Source organism: Phacochoerus africanus, chromosome 7, assembly GCF_016906955.1.
Source record: "Phacochoerus africanus isolate WHEZ1 chromosome 7, ROS_Pafr_v1, whole genome shotgun sequence".
In the NCBI taxonomy this organism is placed as follows: domain Eukaryota; kingdom Metazoa; phylum Chordata; class Mammalia; order Artiodactyla; family Suidae; genus Phacochoerus; species Phacochoerus africanus.
The window spans coordinates 17,437,181-17,464,602 of NC_062550.1; the positions used below are offsets into that span (position 1 = coordinate 17,437,181).

The window sequence follows — 27,422 nt, forward strand, 5'->3', positions numbered from 1 at the left end:
TAGACTTTACCTTTTGATGGAAGTGAGCTCAGAGAATTTGCAAAGGTACTTTAAAACACACAACACCCCACATACACTTATTTAAAAATTGGAAGCTAGAATATAGTGGGTCTGCTTTGTTAGGGTGGAATTTCTCTTCCCTGTTCACAGAGGTGGTGGAGGTAGGGTTCATTTAGTGTCCAAGAATGGATTTGTTAAAGGAGAACAGACTTAATGGTTGCCAGAGGAGAGGGGGTGGGGGGTGGAGTGGGAGGCCGGGGTTGGTAGATGTAACTGTTTATGCAGGAGGGGATAAACAACAGGGTCCTACTGGGTAGCTCAGAGAACTATAGTCAATGTGCTATGATAAACCGTAATGGAAAATAATGCATTTCTTAAAAAGTGTACATATGGTATAACTGAGTCACTTTGCTGTACGCAGAAGAAATGAACCCAGCATTCTAAATCATCTGTATCTCAATTAAAAAAAAAAAAAGAATGGATTTGTCAAGAGCTGCAGAAGGAGACTTTGCAGTAACATAGGCATCCCTCTTCTTCAGTAGAGACAGGACCTGGGAGCTTTGGACTTAGCATCCTTTTTCCTCTCTCTCTTGTCTTCTGTATGCGAGTAGGTACCAGTGGTGCTTCCATCCCCTAAGAGAAAACACAAGGAACAAAGAAAAACCCTCCCAAATTATTAAAAATTCTACCATTTATAGGAGTTGTTGTTGTGGCTCAGCAGAAGGGAATCTGACTAGCATCTGTGAGGACAGATCTGGCAGCTCAGATGTGGCATTGCTGTGGCAGTGGGGTAGACCAGCGGCTGCAGCTCAGATTCGACCCCTAGCCTGGGAACCTCCATATACTGTGGGTGGGTCCCTAAAAAGACAAAAACAAACAAACAAATGAACGAACCAAAAACTACATTTAGAGATTTGTTTGAATCAATAAGTGACATTTTTCCAAGGTTTAAAGAGTAGGTGCACCTGTTTGTTGCTTACACTTTCAGTTGAATTTGTTTATCTGTTTTCCTAATTGCCTGCAGGGATACCTTTAAGGGAAATTTGGAAAAGGGGCAGATGATAGAAGTAATTTGAAATCTGGGGACTCTAGAGCAGATGGTAAAGCAGGTTACAAGAAACTTGGGATCGAATTAGGGAATGGTCTCTAGAACCAGTCCCCCACCTGACCCCATCTGGAAAGACTTCATTCACCTTATTATAGTGATCTGGCTCTGGAGGTAAAATATTTGGAAATGTTGGGTATTTCATGATATATGTTTTTAGATGCTGTGTTATTTTTTTCCCCTTTTCTCTCTAGATGAAAAGAAGGTGGCAGTGAATATATTTTGCTTTGTTTGTGGTCAGACAGGCGATGTTAATAGTGCTTTTTTGTGTTCTTCCCATTTTGTTTTCTTTTTCTTTCAGCATTGCTTCTTTCTTTACCTTTCTGTCTGGATTTGTACATCATAAGAGATTTACCCCAATTCTCTGATGACCTGAAAAAAAGAAAATAGTTTAGTGAATAGGAAGTCGTTAAAGAAATTGCTACCTGACGTATTGCTCTTCCCACTCTGGGAAGAAGAAATGCCTATATTTAATCATTTACCTCTTTTATTTTTCTTGATATCCAGAGTTATGCTTTTTTTTTTTTTTTGGTCTTTTTCCAGGGCCACACCCACAGCATATGGAGGTTCCCAGGCTAGGGGTCTAATTGGAGCTGTAGCCTCTGGCCTATGCCACAGCCACAGCAATGCAGGATCCGAGCCTCGTCTGCAACCTACGCCATAGCTCATGGCAACACCGGATCGTTAACCCACTGAGCAAGGCCAGGGATCGAACATGCAACCTCATGGTTCCTAGTCGGATTCATTAACCACTGCGCCACGACGGGAACTCCTGGCTTTTACTTCTTTAAGCTGTTTTTATATATTTGAATCAAGTTAGTTAAAAAAGATTTAATTACTCTGTCCTTTTGGTGACACACACCAATGGAAGACAACTGTTATTTTTGAAAAAAAAAAGTTTAATATTTTTATGATTGTACAGGTGTTGACTGGCAAAAAAAATCATTTGTCAGATGTAAATTTTTAGTTCCATATGAAGATCTATTTCTTTTTTTAGTGACTTTTTTTTTTTTGGTGACTATAATTAACAGAAGTACTTCAGATAAGATTCTGAACATTTCTAAAATGATGAAGCTTCTATTCTTGAGACTGTGCTTTATTTACACCATGTGTTAATGGAAAAAAGCAGCTAGAAATATCATTTCAAAGAATTCTTTTGTGAATTATGGGCTCTTTCAAGAATGACCAGCTTCAACAGTGACTATGCTTCTCAGAGTCTTAAAATTTCAGAACTGGAAAGAGAGAGACAAGGCCTAAATTTTGTCTGGCCTTCCATGTATATATACATGGGTGGAAAAGGATATTTCCTTCTCTTGACTTGAGCTCTTGCATTAAAATTTTTCATTTTCCGTATGTCATGGGTAAGGCCCTAAAAAATAAAAAGTTATTAGAGGAAGCTTTCTTTGATTATAGTAAAAGTCTTCTTAATCCAACACCATCTAGTCTTACATTGTTTACTCTTAAGTGGGAAAGTTGGTTAAAGCAGGAAATAAAAATGATACACATCATCATAAACTTTTTTTTTTTTTTTTTGTCATTTCTTTGGGCTGCTCCTGTGGCATGTGGAGGTTCCCAGGCTAGGGGTCCAGTCGGAGCTGTAGCCACTGGCCTACACCACAGCCACAGCAACGCGGGATCTGAGCTGCGTCTACAACCTACACCACAGCTCACGGCAACGCTGGATCCTTAACCCACTGAGCAAGGGCAGGGACCGAACCCGCAACCTCATAGTTCCTAGTCGAATTCGTTAACCACTGTGCCACAACGGGAACTCCCATCATAAACATTTTGTTTTAGCTTAAAACAAATAAATGTGCTACATTGTTCAGCAACCTTTTTTGTTTGTGTGTTTTTTGCTTTTTAGGGCTGGAAGTTCCCAGTCTAGGTAGGGGTCTAATTGGAGCTGCAGCTGCCGGCCACAGCCACAGCCACACCAGATCCGAGCCACATCTGCGATCTATATACCACAGCTCACGGCCACGCCGGATCTTTAACCCCCTGAGTGAGGCCAGGGACCAAACCCACATCCTCACGGATACTAGTTGGGTTTGTTACTGCTGAGCCACACCAGGAACTCCCTATTTAGCAACCTTTTGATGTATTAAGTATGAGTCTGCTGATTAGAGTTCTTCATCTATTTGGCATTAATTACACCATGTGATGCATTGCTTACAACTTCCAATTACAGTTTTTCTAAGTGGAGTGAGAACTCTTAAAGACTTAAAGCAATGAATATAGACTCCTTCTCGATTTCTAATTTTTCCTTAAGCTTATGTATGTGTCTCACCCGTACTTAAATTGAAATTTAAGTGTCTCAGCCACACTTAAATTGAGGACAGTTTTTCAGATGATTTATATTCAGTCTTCCAGAGCCTTCAACTTAGTTTTCAAAGAAATAACAACTTTCCTTGCATTTGTAGATCATTAATATATTTAGTTTTCCATTGTAGTCATGTGATTGTAATTTTGGGCACAACTGGCATTAAGTAGGTGTGAGAACAGATACATCAGACTCAATTTAGGATGGTGGGAGCAGAAGTGTCCCAGTGTCACCAGTCAACACCCACTGGCTGCCTGGGTTCAGCCATGGGTATTGGTCAGTGTGTAGTAAAAGGAATGCAGAGTATCTGTTACTGTTCCATTAAGAGGTAAAAAGATGCCTTTAGTTTATTTTCATTTTTGTTAAACTTTTATATGTAATATACATAAAATGTAAACTCCTTAAAGGGTACAGTGTGATGAATTTTTGCACAGCAGACACACCCATATAATAAATACTCAGATCATGTTAGTAGAACCCTCCCTTGTACCCTGACCCAGTTTCTTTCCCACCATCGTTCTGACTTCTATCACTATCGGTTAGTTTGGCTTGTTTATGAATTTCATATAAATGAAGCCCCACAGCATATACTCTTTTGCATCTGACATTTTTCGCTTAGCTTTTGTTTTGAAATTGATCCACGGTATGGCAGTGGTGTGTTCTTTTTCATTGCCAAAAATAGCATTCTACTTTGTGAATTTATCACAGTGTATCCATTCTGTCATTGATCGATGTTTAGGTTTGTGTCTAGTTTTGGATTCTTACAAATAATGCTGCTGTAAACCTTCTCCTACTTATCTCTGATGCACACACACATGTGTTTTGTTAAGCATATGCTTAGGAGTGGGATATCTGGTTTATAGGATATGCTTATGTTCAGCCTTAGTAGATTTTAATAAATAGATTTTTACACTCCCACTAGCAATATGTGAGAATCATTTATCCACATCCCCCAATGGCCTTTAAAAAAAAAAAAGCTTTATTATGTATTTATTTATATCATTGTGTTTGCTGTGTATTTGTTTTTTAACATTTCACAAATTTATTTTTAAAATTAATATGTTGTGTATTTGGTTTTTAAAAATATCATATGGTAGGAGTTCCCGTCATGGCGCAGCAGAAATGAATCTGACTAGGAACCATGAGGCTGCTGGTTCGATATCTGGCCTCACTCAGCGGATTAAAGATCGGATGTTGCCGTGAGCTGTGGTGTAGGTCGCAGACACAGCTCGGATCTGACATTGCTGTGGCTGTGGCGTAGGCTGGTGGCTGTAGCTCCGATTAGACCCCTAGCCTGGGAACCTCCACATGCCACGGGTGTGGCCCCAAAAAGACGAAAAGCAAAAAAAAAAAACAATAAAAATCATGTAGTATACTCATGAGCTCACCATTTAACCCAAGAAGTTTAATATTGAATATTGACTATCCTGCATGTGCTTCTTTTTTTTTTTTTTTGGTCTCCTCATGACATATGGCATTCCCTGGGCCAGGGATCAGATCTTAGACACACTTGCAACATATGCAGTAGCTGCTGTACGACCAGATCCTTTAACCCATTGTGCTATGTGTGGCCAGGGATCAAACGTGTGTCCCAGTGCTGCAGAGATATCACTGACCCTATTGCACAGCAGGAACTCTACATGTTTTCCTTTCTGTTGTCCTCTTGCCTTTCCAGGTAATTGCAATTCTAAAAAATTCTGTTTTTTCTTGTCTTTTTGCCTTTTCTAGGGCTGCTTCCCGCAGCATATGGAGGTTCCCAGGCTAGGTGTCTAATCGGAGCTGTAGCTGCCGGCCCATGCCAGAGCCACAGCAACACAGGATCCAAGCTGTGTCTGCGACCTACACCACAGCTCAAGGTAATGCTGGATCCTTAACCCACTGAGCAGGGCCAGGGATTGAACCTGCAAACTCATGGTTCCTAGTCAGATTCGTTAACCACTGTGCCATTACAGGAACTCCCAAAATTCTTGTACTCTTTCCATTGCCTTTTCAAAAAAATAGTTTTATCATGGAGTTCGTGTTGTGGCTCAGTGGGTTGAGAACCCAGCATAGTGTCTAAGAGGACGTGGATTCTATCCCTGGTCACAATCATTGGGTTAAGGATTGGGTGTTGCCGCAAGCTGGGGCACAAGTCTCAGATTTGGCTTGGATCTGGAGTGCTGTGGCTGTGGTGTAGGCCAGCAGCTCTGGCTCCAATTTGAGCCCTAGCCTGGGAACCTCCATATGCCGCGGGTGTGGCCCTAAAAAGACAAAAAAAGAAAGTTTTGTCAGATGTGTATGGTGTATGCATGTCTGAATAATGTATTGTCTAGTGTTAATTGTGTTTAATTAAAAAAATCATGTGTATGCAATCTGGGAGTTGATTATTGTGGCATAGAGTTGTAGCTGACTCATTTTCTCTGCCATGTAATACTTAATGAACTCATCACAATTTATTCCTTTCCTGTTGATGACATTTGGATTGTTTCCATTTCTTACTGTTATGAATTCTGCATGTTTCCTGCTGTACTATGAGCAAGAATTTCTCTTGGTACCTAGGAATGTGATTTCTGGGTCATAGGATTGATAAATGTTGTCTTACAAAATAATGCCTGTCTTCTCAAGTTTGGAAGACAGTACCAGTTCGTACTCCTACCAGCATTGGGATCAGAGGTGAGATCTTTTTCATTATGAGATAATTTAATTTTTATTTTTTTTGTCTTTTTCCCTTTTCTAGGGCTGCTCCCACAGCATATGGAGATTCCCAGGCTAGGGGTCAAATCAGAGCTATAGCCGCCAGCCTACGCCACATCAACGTAGGATCCGAGCCGCATCTGTGACCTACACCACAGCTCATGGCAATGCCAGATCCTTAACCCACTGAGCGAGGCCAGGGACCGAACATGAAACCTCATGGTTCCTAGTCGGAGTCGTTAACCACTGAACCACGACAGGAACTCCCAGTGCCAGATCTTTAACCCACTGAGTGAGACCAAGGATCAAACTCACATCCTTATGGACACTCTCTTGGGTTCTTAACCCACGGAGCTACATTGGGAACTCCGTCTTGTATTTTTAATGTCTGTAAGATCTGTACTTAAAAAAAAAATTCCTTATATTGATATTTTTGCTTTTTTCTTCTTTTAGGGGGTTTCTTCCTGTGTCAAGAAATCAGTTTTTCTTTCAAAATTTTCATAATGAAAAATTCATAATTTTTTCTTATTGCATTAAAATTTTTGAAATATGATAAAATACATATAGCATAAAATTGACCATTTTAACCATTTAAAAGTGTATATAGTTCAGTGAAAATAAGTATATTCACATTGTTGTGCTTTTACCACCATTCACTTCCAGAACTTTTTCATCTCCCCGAATTGAAGCTCTGTACGCATTAAACACTAACTCCCCATTCTCCTTTCCCCATACCCTGGCAACTTTGTCTTTTGACTTTGACTAATCTAAATACCTCATAAAAGTAGAATCATACAGTATTTGCCTTTTTTGTGACTGGTTTATTTCAGTGTCCTTCAGATTTATCTGTTTTAGCACGTGTCAAGTATTGGCATATAGTAATTCATCTTAAATACTTATTAATTGATCACTTACTTTTTTTAAAGTTAGCAGGCGTATTCGAAATCACTTTTTTGGAGTTCCCGTTGTGGCTCAGTGGTTAACAAATCTGACTAGGAACTACGAAGTTGCAGGTTCGATCCCTGGCCTTTCTCAGTGGGTTGAAGAGGGCAGTGAGCTGTGGTATAGGTCCCAGACGTGGCTCTGATCCTGAGTTGCTGTGGCTGTGGCATAGGCTGGCAGCTACAGCTCTGATTAGACCCCTAGCCTAGAACCTCCACATGCCACGGGTGGGGCCCTAGAAAAAGGCAAAAAGACCAAAAAAAAAAGAAGAAATCACGTTTTCTATATGCTCGGGGTTTCCCTTTATGGATTAGGATCAGTGAATAAAGTTACTCTTAATTGCCTTGTTTTGTTTTTGCCTAATTATTGCCTGCATTTCCTTGTGCTGTGTGTGCATCTGTGCCCTGGGAAGATGGGAGGGCTGGAGTTGATATGTGTGGAGTGGGCGGGCGGGGATGAAATGATCAGTACTGTCGAAATCACTTTCTGAAGAATTTATATAGCTGAGGATAATCCGGCTTGACTGGGTTTGGGTTACTGGCACCTGCGTGAGGAGGAGGATAGCAACAACTCTAACTACCCAGCTAGCCGTAAAATAAGAAGAGACAAACCATATATGTAATCCTGCTCTGCCCCTTTTGAGCCCTCTCTGCTCCCACACTTACAGCTGCCACTGATGACTAAAGTCAAGCAATTTGAAGGGTCCTATGTCTTTTGTGTGTGTGTGTTTTGTTTGTCTTTTTTAGGGCCGAACCCTGGGCATATGGAAGATTCCCAGGCTAGGGAGCTGCAGCTATCAGCCTATGCCACAGCCACAGCAGCACAGGATCCGAGCCTCATCTGTGACCTACACAACAGCTCATGGCAACACCAGATCCTTCAACCCACTGAGCGAGGCCAGGGATCAGACTCTCATCCTCATGGATACTAGTCATGTTCGTTATTGCTGAGCCATGACAGGAACTCCGAGTGGAATCTTTAATCCATTAATATTTAATGTGATTTTTACATAGTTAGATTTCTCTCTGCCATTTTGGTATTTGTCTTTTCTGTTTTCTTGTTCCTCATTTATTACCTTATTTTGTGTTAGTTTTTTTTAGTGTATAATTTTAATTATTTTGTTTTGCTGTTGTCTTTTGTTTAGCAACTTTAAAAAATTTTTGAAAATAGTAATTTTTAAAGTTTTTTTCTTTTTCTTATTTAATCAGATGAGCTTTATGTCTTCAAACTTTAAGTACATTAAGAGTGAAACACTCCTCTGGATATCATCACCTTTATGGGCCTCTTTTTTCTTCTCCCCAAAATAGGAACAATTACCACTCTTAACAACAGCTGGAGAAAAACTCAATAGAAACTCAACACTTTTTCAGTAAGAAACACCTGATGTCGTATATTTTGTTTAATAAAGACTGAGTTGGGAGTTCCCGTCGTGGCGCAGTGGTTAACGAATCCAACTAGGAACCATGAGGTTGCGGGTTCGGTCCCTGCCCTTGCTCAGTGGGTTAACGATCCGGCGTTGCCATGAGCTGTGGTGTAGGTTGCAGACGCGGCTCAGATCCTGCGTTGCTGTGGCTCTGGCGTAGGCCGGTGGCTACAGCTCCGATTCGACCCTTAGCCTGGGAACCTCCATATGCCGCGAGAGCGGCCCAAAGAAATAGCAAAAAAAAAAAAAAAAAAGACTGAGTTGGTTGTACATTACACCAATTTAATTTTTTTTTTTGGTCTTTTTTTAGGGCCGCACCTGCAGCATATGGAAGTTCCCAGGCTAGGGGTTGAATCGGAGCTGTAGCTGCCCAGCCTGTGCCACAGCAACACCAGATCCCAGCCTCTTCTGCCACACACCACAGCTCACAGCAATGCTGGATCCTTAACCTATACTGAGCAAGGCCAGGGATCAAATCTTTGTCCTCATGGATCCTGGTCGGGTTCGTTACTATTGAGCCACAAGGGGAACTCCCCACTGAGCCAATTTAAGAATGGGTCTGTAACATGCAGTCTTACATGTTATTTTCTTAGTGTTTGCTCTGGTTATTCTAAAATGCATCTTAGCACAGTCTACTCTTGTACTAGTTTAATTTTGTAAAATAGCTTTTCTTTCCTTCATGCAATTATTGTCATATATATCTATATTTGTTATAAACCCAACGATATACAGTGTTGTTGCTTTATACAATCTTGTCTTTTAATTGAAGGGGATAAAATTTTAAAAATGCATTCTTTTATATTTAACCATACATTTACTTTTTCCTGTGCTCTTCATTTCTGTTTTTTTTTTTTGGTTTTGTTTTGTTTTTTTTTGTCTTTTTGCCATCTCTTGGGCCGCTCCTGCGGCATATGGAGGTTCCCAGGCTAGGGGTCGAATCGGAGCTGGAGCCACCGGCCTACGCCAGAGCCACAGCAACGCGGGATCCGAGCCGCGTCTGCAACCTACACCACAGCTCATGGCAACGCCGGATCGTCAACCCACTGAGCAAGGGCAGGGATCAAACCCGCAACCTCGTGGTTCCTAGTCGGATTCGTTAACCACTGTGCCATGACGGGAACTCCATGTGCTCTTCATTTCTTTGTGTAGATTCGAATTACTATCTGGTGTCAATGGATTCTCAGTCATTGGGGATGTCTTTATTTCACCTTCATTTTTGAAAGAGTTTAGCTGCCTGGATATTGAATTTTTTTTTTTTAATTTACTTTTATGTCCACACCTATGTCATATTGGAAGCTCCTGGTCCAGGGACTGAATCGGAGCTGCAGCTGAGACCTATGCATACAGAATTCTTGCTTGAAAATATTTTCTTTCAGCGTTTTGAACATGTCATTTCATTGCCTTCCAGACTTCTTTATTTCTGATGAGCGGTTAGCCACTAGTTGTTCCTTTGCTTCCTGTAAATGATGACTTGTTTTTTCCTTCTACACCCAAGATTTTGTTTTGGGCTTTCATCAGTTTTACTATATGTCTAGGTGTGGACCTCTGCGTTTATTGCAGTTGTGGTTCCTTGAGCTTCTTAATTTTTAGGTTAATTTTTTTTTTATAGTTGATTTACAATGTTGTGTTAGTTTCTGCTATACAGCAAAATGATTGTTTTACATATATATACACACGCACACATTCTTTTTAAATATATTCTTTTCCATTATTGTTTATCATACGACATTGAATATAGTTCCCTGTGATATACAGTAGGATCTTGTTATTTATCCCCTCCATGTATAATAGCTTACATCTGCTAACCCCAATTTCCCACTCCATGCCTCACCCAACCCTCTTCCCCTTGGCAACTAAAATTCTGCTTTTTGTCCATGAATCTGTTTCTGTTTCAAGATAGGTTCGTTTGTGTCATATTTTAGATTCCCATATATAAGTGATATCATAAGTTCTTTCTGACTTGTTTCACTTTGTATGATAATCTTATGTTGCTGCAAATGGCATTATTTCATTATTTTTTATGGCTGAGTAGTATTCCTTTGTGTGTGTGTGTGTGTGTGTGTGTGTGTGTGTGTGTGTGTGTGTGTGTGTGTATACACCACATCTTTATCCATTCACCTGTTGGTGGATATTTGTTTCCATGTTTTGGCTATTGTGACTACTGCTGCTATGAACATAGGGGTGCATTATCTTTTTGTATTTTTTTTTTGTCTTTTTGTTGTTGTTGTTGTTGTTGTTGCTATTTCTTGGGCCGCTCCCGCGGCATATGGAGGTTCCCAGGCTAGGGGTCGAATCGGAGCTGTAGCCACCGGCCTACGCCAGAGCCACAGCAACGTGAGATCCGAGCCACGTCTGCAACCTACACCACAGCTCACGGCAACGCCGGATCGTTAACCCACTGAGCAAGGGCAGGGACCGAACCCGCAGCCTCATGGTTCCTAGTCGGATTTGTTAACCACTGCGCCACGACGGGAACTCCTGCATTATCTTTTTGAATGAAAGTTTTGTCAGGATATATGCCCAGGAGTGGGATTGCTGGGTCATATAACAACTCTATCCTTAGTATTCCAAGGTACCTCCATACTGTTTTCCATAGTGGTTGTACCAATTTATGTTCCCTCAGCAGTGTAGAAAGGTTCCCTTTTTTTCACATCCTCTCCAACATGTGTTATTTGTAGACTGTTTATTTATTTATTTATTTATTTTTAGAGCTGCACTCACAGCATATGGAGATTCCCAGGTTAGGGGTTGAATCGGAGCTGTAGCTGCTGGCTTACACCACAGCCACAGCAACACGGGATCTGAGCTGCGTCTGTGACCTACACCACAGCTCATGGCAACACTGGATCCTTAACCCACTGAGCAAGGCTAAGGATCGAACTTGCGTCCTCACGGATGCTAGTCAGATTTGTTAACCGCTGAGCCATGACAAGAACTCCTGTAGACTGTTTAAAGATGGTTCTTCTGACCAGTTGTAGGTTAATTTTTTTTTTAATTTTTAAATTTTTTTTCTATTTTTTATTTAAAAAATTTTTAAATTTATTTTTTCTTTTTTTCTTTTCTTTTTTATTTTTATTTTTTAAATTAAAAAAATTTTTTAATTTAATTTATTTTTATTTTATTTATTTATTTTTCTATTTTTTTCTTTTTTCTTTTTTTATTTTTTCCTGCTGTTAATTTTTTAAAAAATCAGTTTGTATTGGGTTTAGTCACTGTTTCTGTCCTTTCTGTCCACTTCTGCTGAAACTCCTGGTTGATGTATGTTGGTACACTTGACGTTGTTCTGCAGGTCTCTGAGGCTGTTTTTCTTTATTCTTTTGTCTCTCTTCAGATTAAATAATTTCTATTACTCTTTTTTCAGGTGTATTTTTTCCCTTTTGCTCCAGTATTCAACTCTAGAGTTCTCTTTGGCTCTTTTTTATTATTTCTGTCTTTTTGTTGAGATTTTCTATTTGTTTGAGGCATTGGTCTTATGATTTTCTTTAGTCTTTTAAAGCACTTTGGGAATTCCCGTTGTGGCTCAGCAGTTAACAAATCCGACTAGGAACCATGAGGTTGTGGGTTTGCTCCCTGGCCTCGCTCAGTGGGTTAACGATCCGGCGTTGCCGTGAGCTGTGGTGTAGGTTGCAGACTCGGCTCGGATCCCGCGTTGCTGTGGCTCTGGCGTAGGCCAGCGGCTACAGCTCCAATTGGACCCCTAGCCTGGGAACCTCCATATGCCGTGGGAGTGGCCCAAGAAATAGGCAAAAAGACAAAAAAAAAAAAAGCACTTTGAAGTCTGTGTTTTCTAAGTCTCACATTGGTCCTACTCAGGAATGTTTTTAATCAGGTGGGGTCTTTTTTCCCTTCTGAGTATGGGTCACACTTTCTTTTCTTTTTTTTTTCAGTCTTTTTCGAGCTGGCCCTGGGGCATATGGAAGTTCCCAGGCTAGGGGTCAAATTGGAGGTGTAGCTGCCTGCCTATGCCACAGTCACAGCAACACAGGATCTGAGCCACATCTGCAACCTACACCACAGCTCATGGCAATGCCAGAACCTTAACCCCACTGAGCGAGGCCAGAAATTGAACTTGAGTCTTCATGAACACTAGTAGGGTTTGTTACTGCTGAGCCCCAACAGGAACTCCTTTTGCATCTTTATGTCTCATAAATTTAAAATTGTGGACGTTTTATATAATATATTGTAGCAATTTTGTATTGTTACCCCCCTCCCCCCACCTTTGAGGGTTGTTTTGCTTTGTTATTGTTTAAGTAACTCGCCTGGACTAAATCTGTGGACTCTTTCTCCTTGATGTGTAGCTGCTGCTATCTGCTCAGTTTTCGTTTTTGTTTTTTTTTGTCTTTTTTGTTGTTGTTGTTGCTATTTCTTGGGCCGCTCCCGCGGCATATGGAGGTTCCCAGGCTAGGGGTCGAATCGGAGCTGTAGCCACCGGCCTACGCCAGAGCCACAGCAACGTGAGATCCGAGCCACGTCTGCAACCTACACCACAGCTCACGGCAACGCCGGATTGTTAACCCACTGAGCAAGGGCAGGGACCGAACCCGCAACCTCATGGTTCCTAGTCGGATTTGTTAACCACTGCGCCATGACGGGAACTCCTCGTTGTTTTTGTTTTTGTTTTAATTTCTGTTTAAACTTTTGAGTCTGGCTTCCTGGAGTGACACCTGGATCTGCATTGCTTAGTGGTCCGTTAATGACAGGTCACAAAGATTGTGCTGAACCCTTTGAGCCAGTAAAGCTTCTACTCCCTGCTGATCTGTGTGTGTTGGGGAAGCTCCTCCAAAGTTGAGTCGGTTTAAAAGTCTGCCCTAACTTTTGCTTCCATTAGGCCCTCTTGTGTCTTTTCTGCCTGTGTATGCATTTATACCAAGGTCCATAGTTTCATTTCCAGGTTTCTTCTTAAAATTTTGGTCTAGTCTGCTGGTCCATTGCCTGCATTAACTATGACAGCAACCTCAGGCTAGCTGAGCCCTTTGTCTTGCTTGTGTGTTTGCCACCAAGAATGTAAACTCCTACTGACAATGCGGACAGGCATGGGGTTTTTCTATGCTTTCCCTTAAGTCACTGTCAGCCCTCTCTGTCAGTGAAGCTGCTGGTTTTCATGGCTTTCCCCACTTCAGTAGAACTGCCATTCTCACTGATCTGGGGGTAATGAGAGTAGCTTTAGGCAATGCCACAGTCTCTCTGTTCTTACCCCAAGGAGATTCTCGTGAATAACCACAGATAAAGTAACATTTGAGGAAAATACCTGAAGAAGGTGAGGAAGTTTCCCTGTAGATATCTGTGGGGAGAACACTCCTGGCAGAGGCAACACCTTAAGGGCCTTAAGGGGAGAACATAGCTAGGTTATAAAAGGGAGAGTAAAGAGGCCAGTGTGGCTGCCGTGGGGTACCTGAGGGGAGGAGCAGCAGGAAGTGAGGTCAGAGAGATAAAGGGAGGATAGGGACAGAATGTTAGAGCAGATAAGCCCTTTTAGGCCACTGTAAGGGCTCTGGTTTTTACTTTGAACAGAATGAGGAGCTGCCAGAGAACTTTGAACAGCAGAATTGGGACATAATCAGTTTTACAGTTTTAAAAGCAGCCATATGAAATAGAAGCCAGAGGGAGTTCCCATTGGGGCGGAGCAGAAAGGAATCCGACTAGGAACCATGGGGTTGCTGGGTTCGATCCCTGACCACACTGAGTGAGTTGAGGATCCGGCATTGCTGTGAGCTGTGGTGTAGGCCGGCGGCTGTGGCTCCAATTGGACCCCTAGCCTGAGAACCTCCAGGTGCTGCAGGTGCAGCCCTAAAAACAAGACAAAAGACAAAAAAAAAAAGAAAGAAAGAGAAGAGAGTGGCTAAATAGAAGACACAGGATGCCAGTTAGGCTATTACAATCTTGATTACAGCAGTGCAGGTAAGAAATGATCGTGGCTTAGACAAGGAAGGCAAGAAGTGGTCTAGTTCTAGTGTATGTAAAAGGTAAAACAGGTAGGATTTCTTCTGATGGATTGGAGGTAGGGAATGAATAGATACCGATCCCTTATTTCAAGAGAATTTTTCTGTATATTTGTGAATTTTTTTCTGTTCTCTTTATTGAGTCTATTTTTTAGAGTCTATTATATTGATTGTAATTATCCTTATATTGGATCATTTTTATGTTCTATTAATATCTTCTAATTGCTTTACTCTTTTTTTAATTCTGAAAGCTTTTCTCCATTCCATTTGTTCTATTTTCATCTGTATCCTGTTTCTTGCTGTTCTGACATCTTTTTGAATCTACAATGATAATGTTTTGTTTCTCAGTTTTTCTTTAGCTTTACAATCATCTTTCTTTTCATTCTGTTTATTCTTATTCATTCTATCATTTATTTCCTAGCTCTTATTTTATTTTATTTTATTTTTTTTAGCTATTTCTTGGGCCGCTCCCACGGCACTTGTCTTTTGTTGTTGTTGTTGTTGTTGTTGTTGCTATTTCTTGGGCCGCTCCCGCGGCATATGGAGATTCCCAGGCTAGGGGTCGAATCGGAGCTGTAGCCACCGGCTTACGCCAGAGCCACAGCAACGTGAGATCCGAGCCGCGTCTGCAACCTACACCACAGCTCACGGCAACGCCGGATTGTTAACCCACTGAGCAAGGGCAGGGACCGAACCCGCAACCTCATGGTTCCTAGTCGGATTCGTTAACCACTGCGCCACGACGGGAACTCCCCTAGCTCTTATTTTATTGATCTGAATTCTTATTTGGGGAGTTCATGTTGTGGCTCAGAGGGTTAAGAGCCTAACTAGTATCCATGAGGATGAGGGTTGGGTCCCTGGCCTCTCTCGGTGGGTTAAGGATCCAGCATTGTCTCAAGCTGCAGTGTAGGTCACAGATGTGCCTTGGATCTGGCATCACTGTGGCTGTAGCGTAGGCTGGCAGCTGCACCTCTGATTCTACCCCTGGCCTGGGAACTTACATATGTTTCAGGAGAGGCCCTTCAAAAAAAAAATTTGTATTTGAAGTATTCAAATAAGTATTCAAGGGAGAATCTGCTTTTGGTTTTGGGGGGATTATATTGTTTCCCAGGTTGGATTCTTCATCTGCTTCATGGTAATTTCTTCTTTCTCACTCTCTCTTTTATTATTGGAGATTTCATAGTTGTTGTGACTTTCTTAATTAATCTTTATGTTCTGTGTGGACAGTTCTGTTTACACCTTTTGTTTGACAGAGTAAAAATGAAATATCCTTGATATGTTTCCTAACTAATTTGGTACCTCCCCCTACCCAGTTCTGCTCATCAGCTGTGGTTAGTTGTTGATTGTTGGCTTTCATCCTCTTTTCAAGCTGAGGACATGAAGGTAGAGAAGAGCTTGCTATTGAAGAGTTTAATCATTTTTGATGATTTGAATTCTCTTCTTTTTTCTAAAATCTCACAAAATGTTTTCTATCAGGCCTACTCTCTACAGTGGTAAATTCCCTGTATTTCCATAGGCTTTGGCTGATTCTCCCAATATGGTTCAATACTTTGGAAGATGTTGACCCCCAGAGGTTCAGCCTGCTTTTCCTAAGGTCCCATAGTGGTTTCTAGAGGCTCTTACTCTGGAAACTCACCCAGTACTATTTACTCATCCTTTTCATTTTCCTCCTTCCACGTTGGAAAGTATTTCTTTTAAGGTTACTCTCATTTCTTTCCTGGGTTGCATTTTATGAAATGTTTTTCCTATCTTGTGTCCAGGTATAAGAGTTCTGTGGTCCTCCTCTTGTTTTTCTTTACCCAGAAATCTTGGACATGAATTCTTAAAATGTTTAGTAATATGGAAAAATGTTATGCATCTTTGCAACTTATAGAAGCTTCCTGAAGTATTGACTAACCCATATTTTGATGTTTCAAATCTTGTTACTGTTTCCTTAATGCTCTCCCCTCCCAAATCATCACCCCTCAAGTTTCTTTCAACTGTATTTGAGCTGGGAAACCTGAGAAGAAGTTATTTAGATAAAGGAAATTCTAGAAGGGAAAAGACCCTTAATTTAAACAGGAAGAGCAGTAGTAAGAGATCTTAGGGAATGATAAGAGGTAATTATCTTAGTTTGTGAAGCACAAATGGGGGTAAGATTTTTGAGATAGATACAAGATAAGAATAAGAAAACATGCTTTCTGAACTAAGAAGATGATTTGATTCTAAAACTGAAGTTTCTTAGGGAGCAAAATACTGCTTTTCATAACTACAGTCTTTCCAGAGTACTTTCCACGTTTCATTTAGAAAAACTATAAAATAAAGCCTGTGGATACCTCTTAGAAATTTTGTACCAACAGCTGTTATTATAATAGTGAATGTGTATGTGTGTTTTCCTTCCAGAATCTTCCTGGAAAAAGAGACATGAATGTCTGCAACGATATTTCCTGACAAGAAGTTGATTGCCAGAGAAGGCAAGGGGATCAACAACTAGGGCACGGGATTTTGAATTACCAGGATTTTGTATCGCCTCCGACTACAGACTTGTGTTACGTCAGAACTACAGCCAGAACGAAGACAAGGCAAACGGATACTTTTCTTCTGTATTTTTTGATATTAAAAAAACCCTGAAATGTCTAGGAAACAAAACCAGAAGGGTAAGATCACATGTGGGCATAAGTTGTTAAAAGCAAGGTTGTGGAGTAATGGTCACCATTTCTATCTATATGTAGTTTTATTTATTTATTTATTTTTTTATATGTAGTTTTAAAAGACATTCTCTTAATGTGTTTTGAGTGGAACCCTTCCCTCGCCCAGTGCAGTACCACGGATAGTTGTAACTTATCTTTTTCTCATGACTGCAGTTCATTTTAGGAGAGTACGGAATATTCGCAGTTTTATTTGTTGTCCCTTTAATTACATAGCTGTTTGTGGATATTAGATAATAGCTTTTTGTGTTCCTAGTTTGGGTATTAATTCATACAACAATTGCTTTTCTACTCTTAGAAACTTATTAAGTTGTAATATACTTTCCGGAATGCCAAATACATCTTAAAAGCGCACTTTTCGGAGAGTGAACATAGTGTTACGGGGGTGGTAGGAGCTAACTTACTACCGGATATTCTATATCCTGTGAGTTGATGTTTCTTTGGAGACAGGAAATGAAGCAAGAGTAAGTGCTTCCAGTTGTCAATTCTTTCTTTAGCTTTCCTTCTGGGATTATGCCTCTAGCTTTTTGTATAAAGTAAACTGTAAGGAGCAAAGAGTCAAGAAGTGTCAGGAATAGTTATAAGGAGGAAAGGACAACAAAGATGTGAAATCATTTTTTCAACTTTCCAAGAACAGCTGCAAAAATTTAAACGGATAGGAGTTCCCGTCGTGGCTCAGTGGTTAATGAATCCAACTAGGAACCATAGGGTTGTGGGTTTGTTCCTTGGCTTTGCTCAGTGGGTTAAGGATCCCGTGTTGCTGTTGCTGTGACTGTGGCGTAGGCCGGCGGCTACAGCTCCAATTCGACCCCCTAGCCTGGGAACCTCCATATGCCACAGGAGCGGCCCTGGAGAAGGAAAGAAGACCAAAAAAAAAAAAAAAAAGGGATTAATAGCACTAGAACTTTTATACGTAACTGGGGATTTTTTCCCCCCTCATTCAATTTAATTTGCAACTTTCAGTTACTGTTCTTTAATTCAAAACAAAATTATATATCCAGGTCTCACATGTTAAATATGAAGGAAATGCTTTTAAATTTAATTGTGACTTGGCAAATCAAAAACTTTGAAATAAGAAAACAGTATACCAGAGCTGCTTATGGTTTTAAAAGCTGTAGTTTCATTGTATTGTAAATCCGTGTAAAGAAAATCTTAGCTCTGAGGAATGGTTAGATTACTAAAGAAGTTGAATTCTTGTGTGGATTGAGATTTATCAACTAAGAAGTTTTAAATCTCACTTAAGAACTTTAACATTTTTTCCTAAAAAAGTTAACTTCAGCAGATCGCTTTGGCCTTTTAAAAACTGAAGTCTGTTTATTTCATGCCTCTGTTTTGCCTGAGCTACCAAAAATATCATTACTTTCTCTAATTGGTAAATAGTTACTATAAAATGAATATAAAATTTTAGATCACATTGTAGGGATTCAGTGCTAACAAATTTCTATTGAACATATCCTGGATTTACACTTAGTTGGAAACAAGTATGTCATTAGAACTTTCTCTGAAACAAATCTATATGTATAAAATATGTGTTATTTGAGCCAAAAGAGATATAAAATGCTACTTCATTCATTCATTTATATATTTAAAATTTCATTGTTTTGGGCTTTATTAGTTCAAATAATTATACTGCTTTATCAACTTAGTTACAATACATTAAGAAGATCAATACTCTGGTAGTTTTCATTGTTCTATAGTGAAAACTCACTTACTGAGTGTCATTTTGTAATGAGTTTTGTTTTTATTCCACAGAAGACCATGTTTCCATATTTTCCTATGTTAGTAAAACTTGTAAATTTCTTGTGTAATGAAATACTTAGTGGGGTTAAACTTGTATAGCTTGGATTAAATCAAGGTCCGTTTCAGTTACAACTATTGATTGCTCCAAGCCTTTCAGCCCATACCTAGCAGAAGTCAGATCAGTGCTTCTCAAGATGTGATCTCTGAACCAGAGAACTATTTAGAAATGGAGAGTGTTTAGAAACTCTTTTATAGTGATTTGACAGTGCTATAACATCCAAGCCCTTTTCAAAACAGTTCTATTAATTTTAAAAAAAGAAAGGGAATGCAAAAAATTTTATTGAGATATGATTTAAATCCTATGAAATGCATTCATTGTAAATGTACAATTTACTATTTTTAGTAAATTCATGCAGTTGTGTAACCGTCACCACAACCCTATTTTAAAACACCTCCCTTACCTCAAAAAGTTTACTCTTAACTGTTTACAATCAGTTCCTGCTTTCAGCTCTCAGGAAAACAGTGATCTACTTTCTGTCTCTTTCATATTACCTTTTCTAGAGATTTCGCATTAGCAGATTAATAGTTTTGTGACTGGCTTCTTTCACTTGGTGTAGTGTTTTGAGGTTCATTGATGTTTTTTGAATGTATCAGTAGCTTGCCCCTTTTTACTGCTGAGTAACTTTAAGGTTATGAAAAGGAAATACCCTGTTTCTTTTACACCCTACTGCTCATAACACGTCTGTGACCAGAAGTGTGGGTGTTTTTCACACACCAGCCAATTCTCCGATACTAGCTGGGTGTCCTACGGTTCAGTTCAATTCTGACAGTATCTCCCTGGAGTTAGTGTTAAATCCCACAGGTTAAGGGCTCAGTCCCCTAAGACTGCTCCCACTTCAGACACCAGTTACAGGTAGAGGATTCCCAGGCCATCCATCCCGTCCAACGTGGCTACAACCCTCTGTTTCCACGGCCCTCTCCTCAGGTTCAGTAATTTGCTATAATGCTCATAGGATTCAGGGAAACAGCCACTTTTACTGTTTTATGTACATAGTAGAGGATGTAATAAAGAATACAGATGAGCAGAGTTCCCATTCGTGGTGCGGTGGAAAGGAATCCAACTAGGAACCGTAAGGTTGCAGGTTCAATCCCTGGCCTCTCTCTGTGGGTTAAGGATCTATCTGGCATTGCCGTGAGCTGTGGTGTAGGTTACAGACAAGGCTGGGATCTGGCGTTCTAGTGGCTCTGGAGTAGGCCAGCAGCTACAGCTCCGATTTGAGCCCTAGCCTGGGAACCTCCATATGCCATAGGTGCAGCCCTAAAAGGACAAAAAAAAACAATACAGCTGAGGGAGTTCCCATTGTGGCTCAGCAGTAGTGAACCTGACTAGAATCCATGAGGATGCTGATTTGATCCCTGGCCTTGTTCAGTGGGATAAGGATACGGCGTTTCGGTGAACTGTGGTGTTGGTCGCAGTCTCATCTGGGATCCTGCGTTGCTGTGGCTGTGGGGATTCGACCCTTAGCCTGGGAAGACGTCCATGTGCTGTGGGTGTGGCTCTCGGGTTTGATCTCTGGCCTCGCTCAGTGGGTTAAGGATGTGGCGATGCCATGAGCTGTGGTGTAAGTCACAGACTCGGCTCGGATCTGGCGTGGCTGTGGCTGTGGCTGGCAGCTGTAGCTCTGATTCGACCCCTAGCCTGGGAACTTCCATATGCCATGGGTACGGCCCTAAAAAGACCAAAAAAAAAAAAAAAGTGCACACACACGCAAAGAATCCAGGTGAACAGTCAGATGAAGAGATAGATAGGGTGAGATCTGGAAGGGTCCCCAGTGCAGGAGCTTCTGTCTCCATGAAGTTGAGGTGTATTACCCTCCCAGCACATGAGTGGGTTCACTAACCTGGAAGCTCTTTGAATCACATACTTTAGGGATTTCTTTCAAGGTTTTATTACATAGACGTGAGATTAACTTTTATCTCTAACTCCTGTCCTTTCCCTTACCCCTCAGATAGAAGGATGGGCTTGAAAGTTCCAGGCCTCTGATCCTGGCTTGATGGTGACCAGTCCCCATCCTGAAGCTATCTCAAAGTCCACCAAGTGGCTTCTTACGATTTCTTTGTTAATTTTATTCCTGATTTATTCTTTTTGATGCTGTTGTGAATGGGACATTTTATTTATTTATTTATTTCTATTAAAGTATAGTTGATTTACAATGTTATGCAAATTTCTGCTTTACTGCAAAGTGACCTAGTCTTTCATATGTATTTGGGTATATATACACACATTTCCTTTCCTTTATTATCTTCCATCATGGTCTATCCTAAGAGACTGGATCTAGTTTCCTGTGCTGCATGTAGTAGGACCTCATTGCTTATCCATTCTAAATGCAGTAGTTTGCATCTACTAACGCCAAACTCCCTGTCCATCCCACTTCTTCCCCTCTCCCCCTTAACCGCAAGACATTTGATTTTCATTGTTGTTAAACTCACTTAGTAGTTCAAGTAGTTTTTTGGGAGATACCTTAGATGTTCAATATACAGTGTCACATCCTCTGTGAATAAAGTTGGTTTTCCTCCTCTTTTCCATTCTAGATGATTATAATTTCTTTTTTCTTGCCTTTTGCATGGGCTTGAACTTCCAGTACATTGTTGCAAAGAAGTGAGAGAGCACACATCTTTGCCTTGTTCTCATTCTTGGGGAGAAGCATTTAGTCTTTTACCATTAAGTATGATGTTAGCTGTAGGATTTCCCTGGATGCCCTTTCTCAGTTTGAAGAAGTTCCTCTCTTTTCTTATCTTGCTGAGTTTTTACGTGAATGAGTATTGGGATTTTGTCAGATGTATTTTTTGCAGCTATTTCAGTGATTCTCAAGCAGGCATGGTTTTGTCCCCAGGAGATATTTGGCAGAGTCTGGAGATATTTTTAGTAGTCAAAGCTTGGGGCCAGGGTGCCATTGGTATCTGATGGGTTTAGGTCCAGGATGCTGTAAACATCCTGCAGTGCCCAGGATAGCCTTCCACAACAAAGATTTGCTTGGCTTAACATGTCAATCCTGCCGAGGTTGAGAAACTCTGACCTATTGATATGATCATATGTTTTTGTCCTTTACTAATATAGTGTGTTACATTAACTAATTTTCATATGTTAAACCAATTCTGCATTCCTGGTATAAATCCCACTTGGTCATAGATTATATCTTTTTACTTTTTTTCTTTTTAGGGCCACACCCGTGGCATATGGAAGTTTCCAAGCTAGGGGTTGAATTGGAGCTGCAGCTGCTGGCCTGCACCACAGCCATAGCAATGCCAGATCCGAGCCGAGTCTGTGACCTACACTGAAGCTCACGGTAACGCCGGATCCTTAACCCACTGAGTGGGGCCAGGTATCAAACCCGAGTCCACATGGATACTAGTTGGGTTTGTTACCCCAGAGCCATAATGGGAGCTCCTAAACATACGTTTTTGTTATTGTTTTTTTAATGGTTTTTATTTTTTCCATCATAGCTGGTTTACAGTGTTCTGTCAATTTTCTACTATACAGCAAGGTGACCCAGTCACACATACATATATACATTCTTTTAGCTCCTAAACATACTTTTTAATGTGTTTCAGTTCCTATGGGTTTTTTTTTGTTTTGTTTTTTTTTTTTTTTGGTCGAGCCGGCGGCATGTGGAAGTTCTTGAGCCAGGGATCAACCTGTCACCACAGCAGTGCACCTGGCCCACTGCATTAATTCTTCTGATTTTTTAAAGCTGTTTTGAAAATAGTTATTTTATTAGTGATTGCCCTAGGATTGCAGTATACACCTTTAACAAGCAACTTCAGGCTAATACTGACTTAATTTTGGTAAAGTATAGTAACTTTGTTCCAGTTATTATTTTCTCTCCTCCTGTTTTTTGTTTTTGTTTATTTTTTTAATTTTATTGGAGCATAATTGCTTTACAATGTTGTGTTAGTTTCAGAGGTTAGTGTACAGCAAAGGGATTCAGTTATACATACACACATATTCATTCTTTTTCGATTCTTTCCCCATATAGGTTACCACAGAATATTGAGTAGAGTTCCCTGTGTTATACAAGAGGTCTTTGTTGCTTACCTTTTTTTTTCTTTTGACCACACCGGTGGCATACAGAAGTCCCCGGACCAGGGATCCAACCCATGCCACAGCAGTGATAATAACGGATCCTTAACCCACTGGGCCACCAGAGAACTCCCGCATATCTATTTTTTATATACTAGTGTGTATATGTTAATCCCCAACTCCAAATATATCCCTCCCCCTCTCTCCTCCTGTTTTGTCCTATTATTTTCACACACATTATAATCTATATATAACTATATGTGATAATTATAACAATATCATGTTATAATTATAACAACATCATGTTATAATTATTGCTTTAAACAATTTTATGCTTTTTGGACAAATGTGGAGAAGATAGGAGGAAAAAATATGTATACATAGTCTTATAGTCTTTTGTGTTTACCAGGTATTTTCCATTTTGAGTATCCTGAATTCCTTCCTCTGGATTTGAGATACTATCTAGTTTTATTTCCTTTCTTCCCAAAGGGTTTTCCTTTAGGGTTTTTTTTTTTTTTTTGGTCTTTTGTTTTTTTAGGGCCGCACCCACGGCAATGGAAGTTCCAGGCTAGGGGTCTAATTGGAGCTGTAGCCGCCGGCCTTCGCCGGAGCCATAGCAACTCGGGATCCACGTCTACGACCTACACCAACACCCGGATCCTTAACCCACTGAGCGAGGCCAGGGATCGAACCCACATCCTTGTCTTTAACAGTTTGATGTAGTGCAGCTTAGGATGACTGTCTTGGGAATTTCATGAAATGTTGGCCGTTATTTCACTGAAAAAATTTTTCCTGCTTCTTTCTCTCTCCTCTCCTGCTGGGAATCCTATTATATGTTTATTGATAAGCTTGATGTCCTATAGGTAACTGAGACTCTGTTTGTTTGTTTTTTTTTCAATTTTTCTTTCTACTTTTCAGACTATTTGATTTTTTTTATTATGTGTTTAAATTTTTTTTGGCCACAGCATGCAGCAGCTTGATGTGGGGTCTCAGGCCCAAACCAGGGATTGAACTGGGGCTGCAGTGGTGAAAGCACCAAGTTCTAAGAACTAGACCACCAGGGAGATCACTGTTGATTTCTTAAAAAAAAATATTTTTTAAATTATAGTTGGTTTACAATGTTCTGTCAATTTCTGCTGTAAAGCAAAGTGATGCAGTTATATATACATATACATTCTTTTTCCCACATTATCCTCCATCATGTTCCATCACAGTGATCAGATGTAGTTCCCTGTGCTATACAGCAGAGTATCATTGCTTATCCACTGCAAATGCAATAGTTTGCATCTACTATCCCCAAACTCCCAATCCATCCCATCCTTCCCCCTCCTCTTTGGCAACCACAAGTCTGTTCTCCATGTCCATGAGTTTGTTTCTTTTCTGTAGATAGGTTCATTTGTGCCATGTATTCCAAATGTAAGTGATTCCAGATGTAAGTGATATCATATGGTATTTATCTTTCTCTTTTTGACTGACTTTACTTAGTATGAGTCTCTAGTTCCATCCATGTTACTGCAAATGATGCTACTTCATTCTTTTTTATGGCTGAGTAGTATTCCATTGTGTATATGTACCATATCTTCTTTTTTAAAATTTTTATTATAGTTGATGTATAATGGTCTGTCAATTTCTACTCTACAGCAAAGTGACCCAGTTTTAAATATATATATATTTCACATATATATGTATATATATACATCACAAGTGATTAGATATAGTTCCCTGAGCTATACAGCATAATCTCATTGTTTATCCATTCCAAATGCAGTAGTTTACATCTACTAACCCCAAACTCCCTGTCCTTCTTGGCAACCACAAGTCTGTTCTCCATGTTCATGAGTATGTTTCTTTTCTGTAGAAAGGCTCATTTGTGCTGTATATTAGATTCCAGGTATAAGTAATATCATATGTCTTTCTCCTTCTGACTTACTTCACTTAGTATGAGAGTCTCTAGTTCCATTCATGATGCTGCAAATGGCATTATTTTATTCTCCTTATGGCTGAGTAGTAATCCATTGTGAAGGTACCACATCTTTTTAATCCACTCATCTGTGGTTAGACATTTTGGTTGTTTCCATGTCTTGGCTATTATGAATAGTGCTACAGTGAACTTAGTGGTGCATCTGTCTTTTTGAATGAAAGCTTTGTCTGGATATATATGCCCAGGAGAGGGATTTCTGGATCATATGGCAGTTCTATATTTAGTTTTCTGAGGTGCCTCCATCCTGTTTTCCATAGTGGTTGTACCAACTTACACTCCCACCAGCAGTGTACAAGGTTCCCTTTTCTCCACACCCTCTCCAGTATTTGTTATTTGTAGACTTACTAATGATGGCCATTCTGACTGGTGGTAGCTGGTACCTCATTGTAGTTTCGATTTGCATTTCTCTAATAATTAGTGATGTTGAGCATTTTTCCATGTGCCTGTTGGCCAGCTCTATTTCTTCTTTGGAGAAATGACTATTCAGGTCTTCTGCCCATTTTTCAATTGGACTGTTTGTTTTTTTTTCTGTTGAGTTGTATGGGTTGTTTGTATGTTTTGGAGATTAAGCCTTTGTCAGTTACATTGTTTGAAATTATTTTCTCCCATTTCATATGTTGTCTTTTCTGTTTTTTTTTTTTTTTTCTTGTCTTTTGTCTGTTGTTGTTGTTGTTGTTGCTATTTCTTGGGCCGCTCCCGCGGCATATGGAGATTCCCAGGCTAGGGGTCCAATCGGAGCTGTAGCCACCAGCCTACACCAGAGCCACAGCAACTCGGGATCCGAGCCGCGTCTGCAACCTACACCACAGCTCACGGCAACGCCGGATCGTTAACCCACTGAGCAAGGGCAGGGACCGAACCCGCAACCCCATGGTTCCTAGTCGGATTCATTAACCACTTCGCCACGACGGGAACTCCTGTTTTTTTTTTTTTTTTTTTTTTTTTTTATGGTTTCCTTTGCTGTGCAAAAGCTTGTTAAGTTTGATTAGGTCCCATTGGTTTATTTTTGTTTTTGTTTCTATTGCTTTGGGAGACCGACCTAAGAAAACATTTGTACAGTTGATGTCAGAGAATGTTTGCCTATGTTCTCTTCTAGGAATCTTACGGTGTCTTGTGTCATGCTTAAGTCTTTAAGCTATTTTGAGTTTATTTTTGTGCATGGTGTGAGGGTGTGTTCTAGTTTCATTGATTTACATGCCAGTTTTCCTAGCACCACTTGCTGAAGAGACTTTTTATCTTTTTATATTCTTGCCTCCTTTGTCAAAGATTAATTGACCATAGGTATCTGGGTTTATTTCTGAGTTCTCTGTTCTGTTCCATTGGTCTGTATGTCTGTTTTTGTACCAGGCTGTTGATTTCTTTTATAATTCACTGAGTCTTTCTTCTGCCATCTCAGATCTGCTATTAGGTCTATCTAGTAAATTTTTCATTTGGGTATTATTAGACTTTCTTTTTAGCTCCTTTTCATAGTTTCTGGTTTTTTATTTAGATTCTCTATTTGCTGAGTCAGTGTGACCATATTTTCCTTTAATTCTTCTAATGTATTTCTTTCTGTTTTTTTTTTTTTTTGGTCTTTTTGCTCTTTCTTGGGCTGCTCCCGCATATGGAGGTTCCCAGGCCAGGGGTCTAATCAGAGCTGTAGCCACCAGCCTATGCCAGAGCCACAGCAACGCGGGATCCGAGCCGCGTCTGCAACCTACACCACAGGTCATGGCAACGCCGGATTGTTAACCCACTGAGCAAGGGCAGGGACCGAACCCGCAACCTCATGGTTCCTAGTCGGATTCGTTAACCACTGCGCCACGACGGGAACTCCTGTGAACTATTTTGAAGTCTTTGTTAAGTCCACCAACTGAGCCCTCTCAGAATAAGTTTTTCTTGACTGGCATTTGTTTTTTTTTTTTTTTCCTATGTATGAGTGAATCCTTTATTTAAGATTTTTAAAAAGGTGGATAGTTTAAATAATATATTGTATTATTATGGAATCTTATTACTTTTATGAGGGTATTAAAAAAAATTAGTCTGGGAGTTCACACTGTGTCTCAACAGGATTGGCCACATCTTGGGAGTGCTGGGTTGCAGGTTCAATCCCCAGCCCAGCATAGTAGGTTAAGGATGCAGTGTTGCTGCAGCTGTGGCTTTGGTCACAACTGAGGCTTGGGTCTGATCCCTGGCCCAGGAACTCCATATGCCTCCGAGTGGCCAAAATGGAAAAAAAAAAAAATTAGTCTGGACTAATATATATGTACATTTTTAAATTCTAATTTTTATTTTTTAGCTTTGCTTTTTAAGGGTTGTCCCTATGTCTGCAATGTTTAGTGGTCAGCTATTGATTTTGACCAAGGTTTTTCTCAAACATCTCAAACCTGTTGATCTTCCAGTTGATCTGTATGCGTTGAGGAGCGCAAAGTTCAGACAGATCTCAAGTTTGCTTAGATTTTACTTTCCACTGGCCTCTCGAGTCTCCCTTGTGCATGTGCATAGTTCTCATTTAGTTAGGTTGTATAGAGAGTTTACCTAGCTCTTCTATG

General features: G+C 40.2%; 1 protein-coding gene across 2 annotated transcripts in view; it reads left to right on the forward strand.

The window, feature by feature from the left end:
• The window catches only part of SPATS2 (spermatogenesis associated serine rich 2), a 139,987-nt gene that overhangs the window by 42,429 nt on the left and 70,136 nt on the right, over positions 1-27,422 (forward strand). For both annotated transcript variants that reach the window (XM_047786538.1, XM_047786537.1), the window contains exon 2: positions 16,785-17,038. In XM_047786538.1, the coding sequence (XP_047642494.1) occupies positions 17,014-17,038 (25 nt within the window). In that variant the 5' untranslated portion in view covers positions 16,785-17,013. The remainder of the gene's footprint in view (positions 1-16,784; positions 17,039-27,422) is intronic.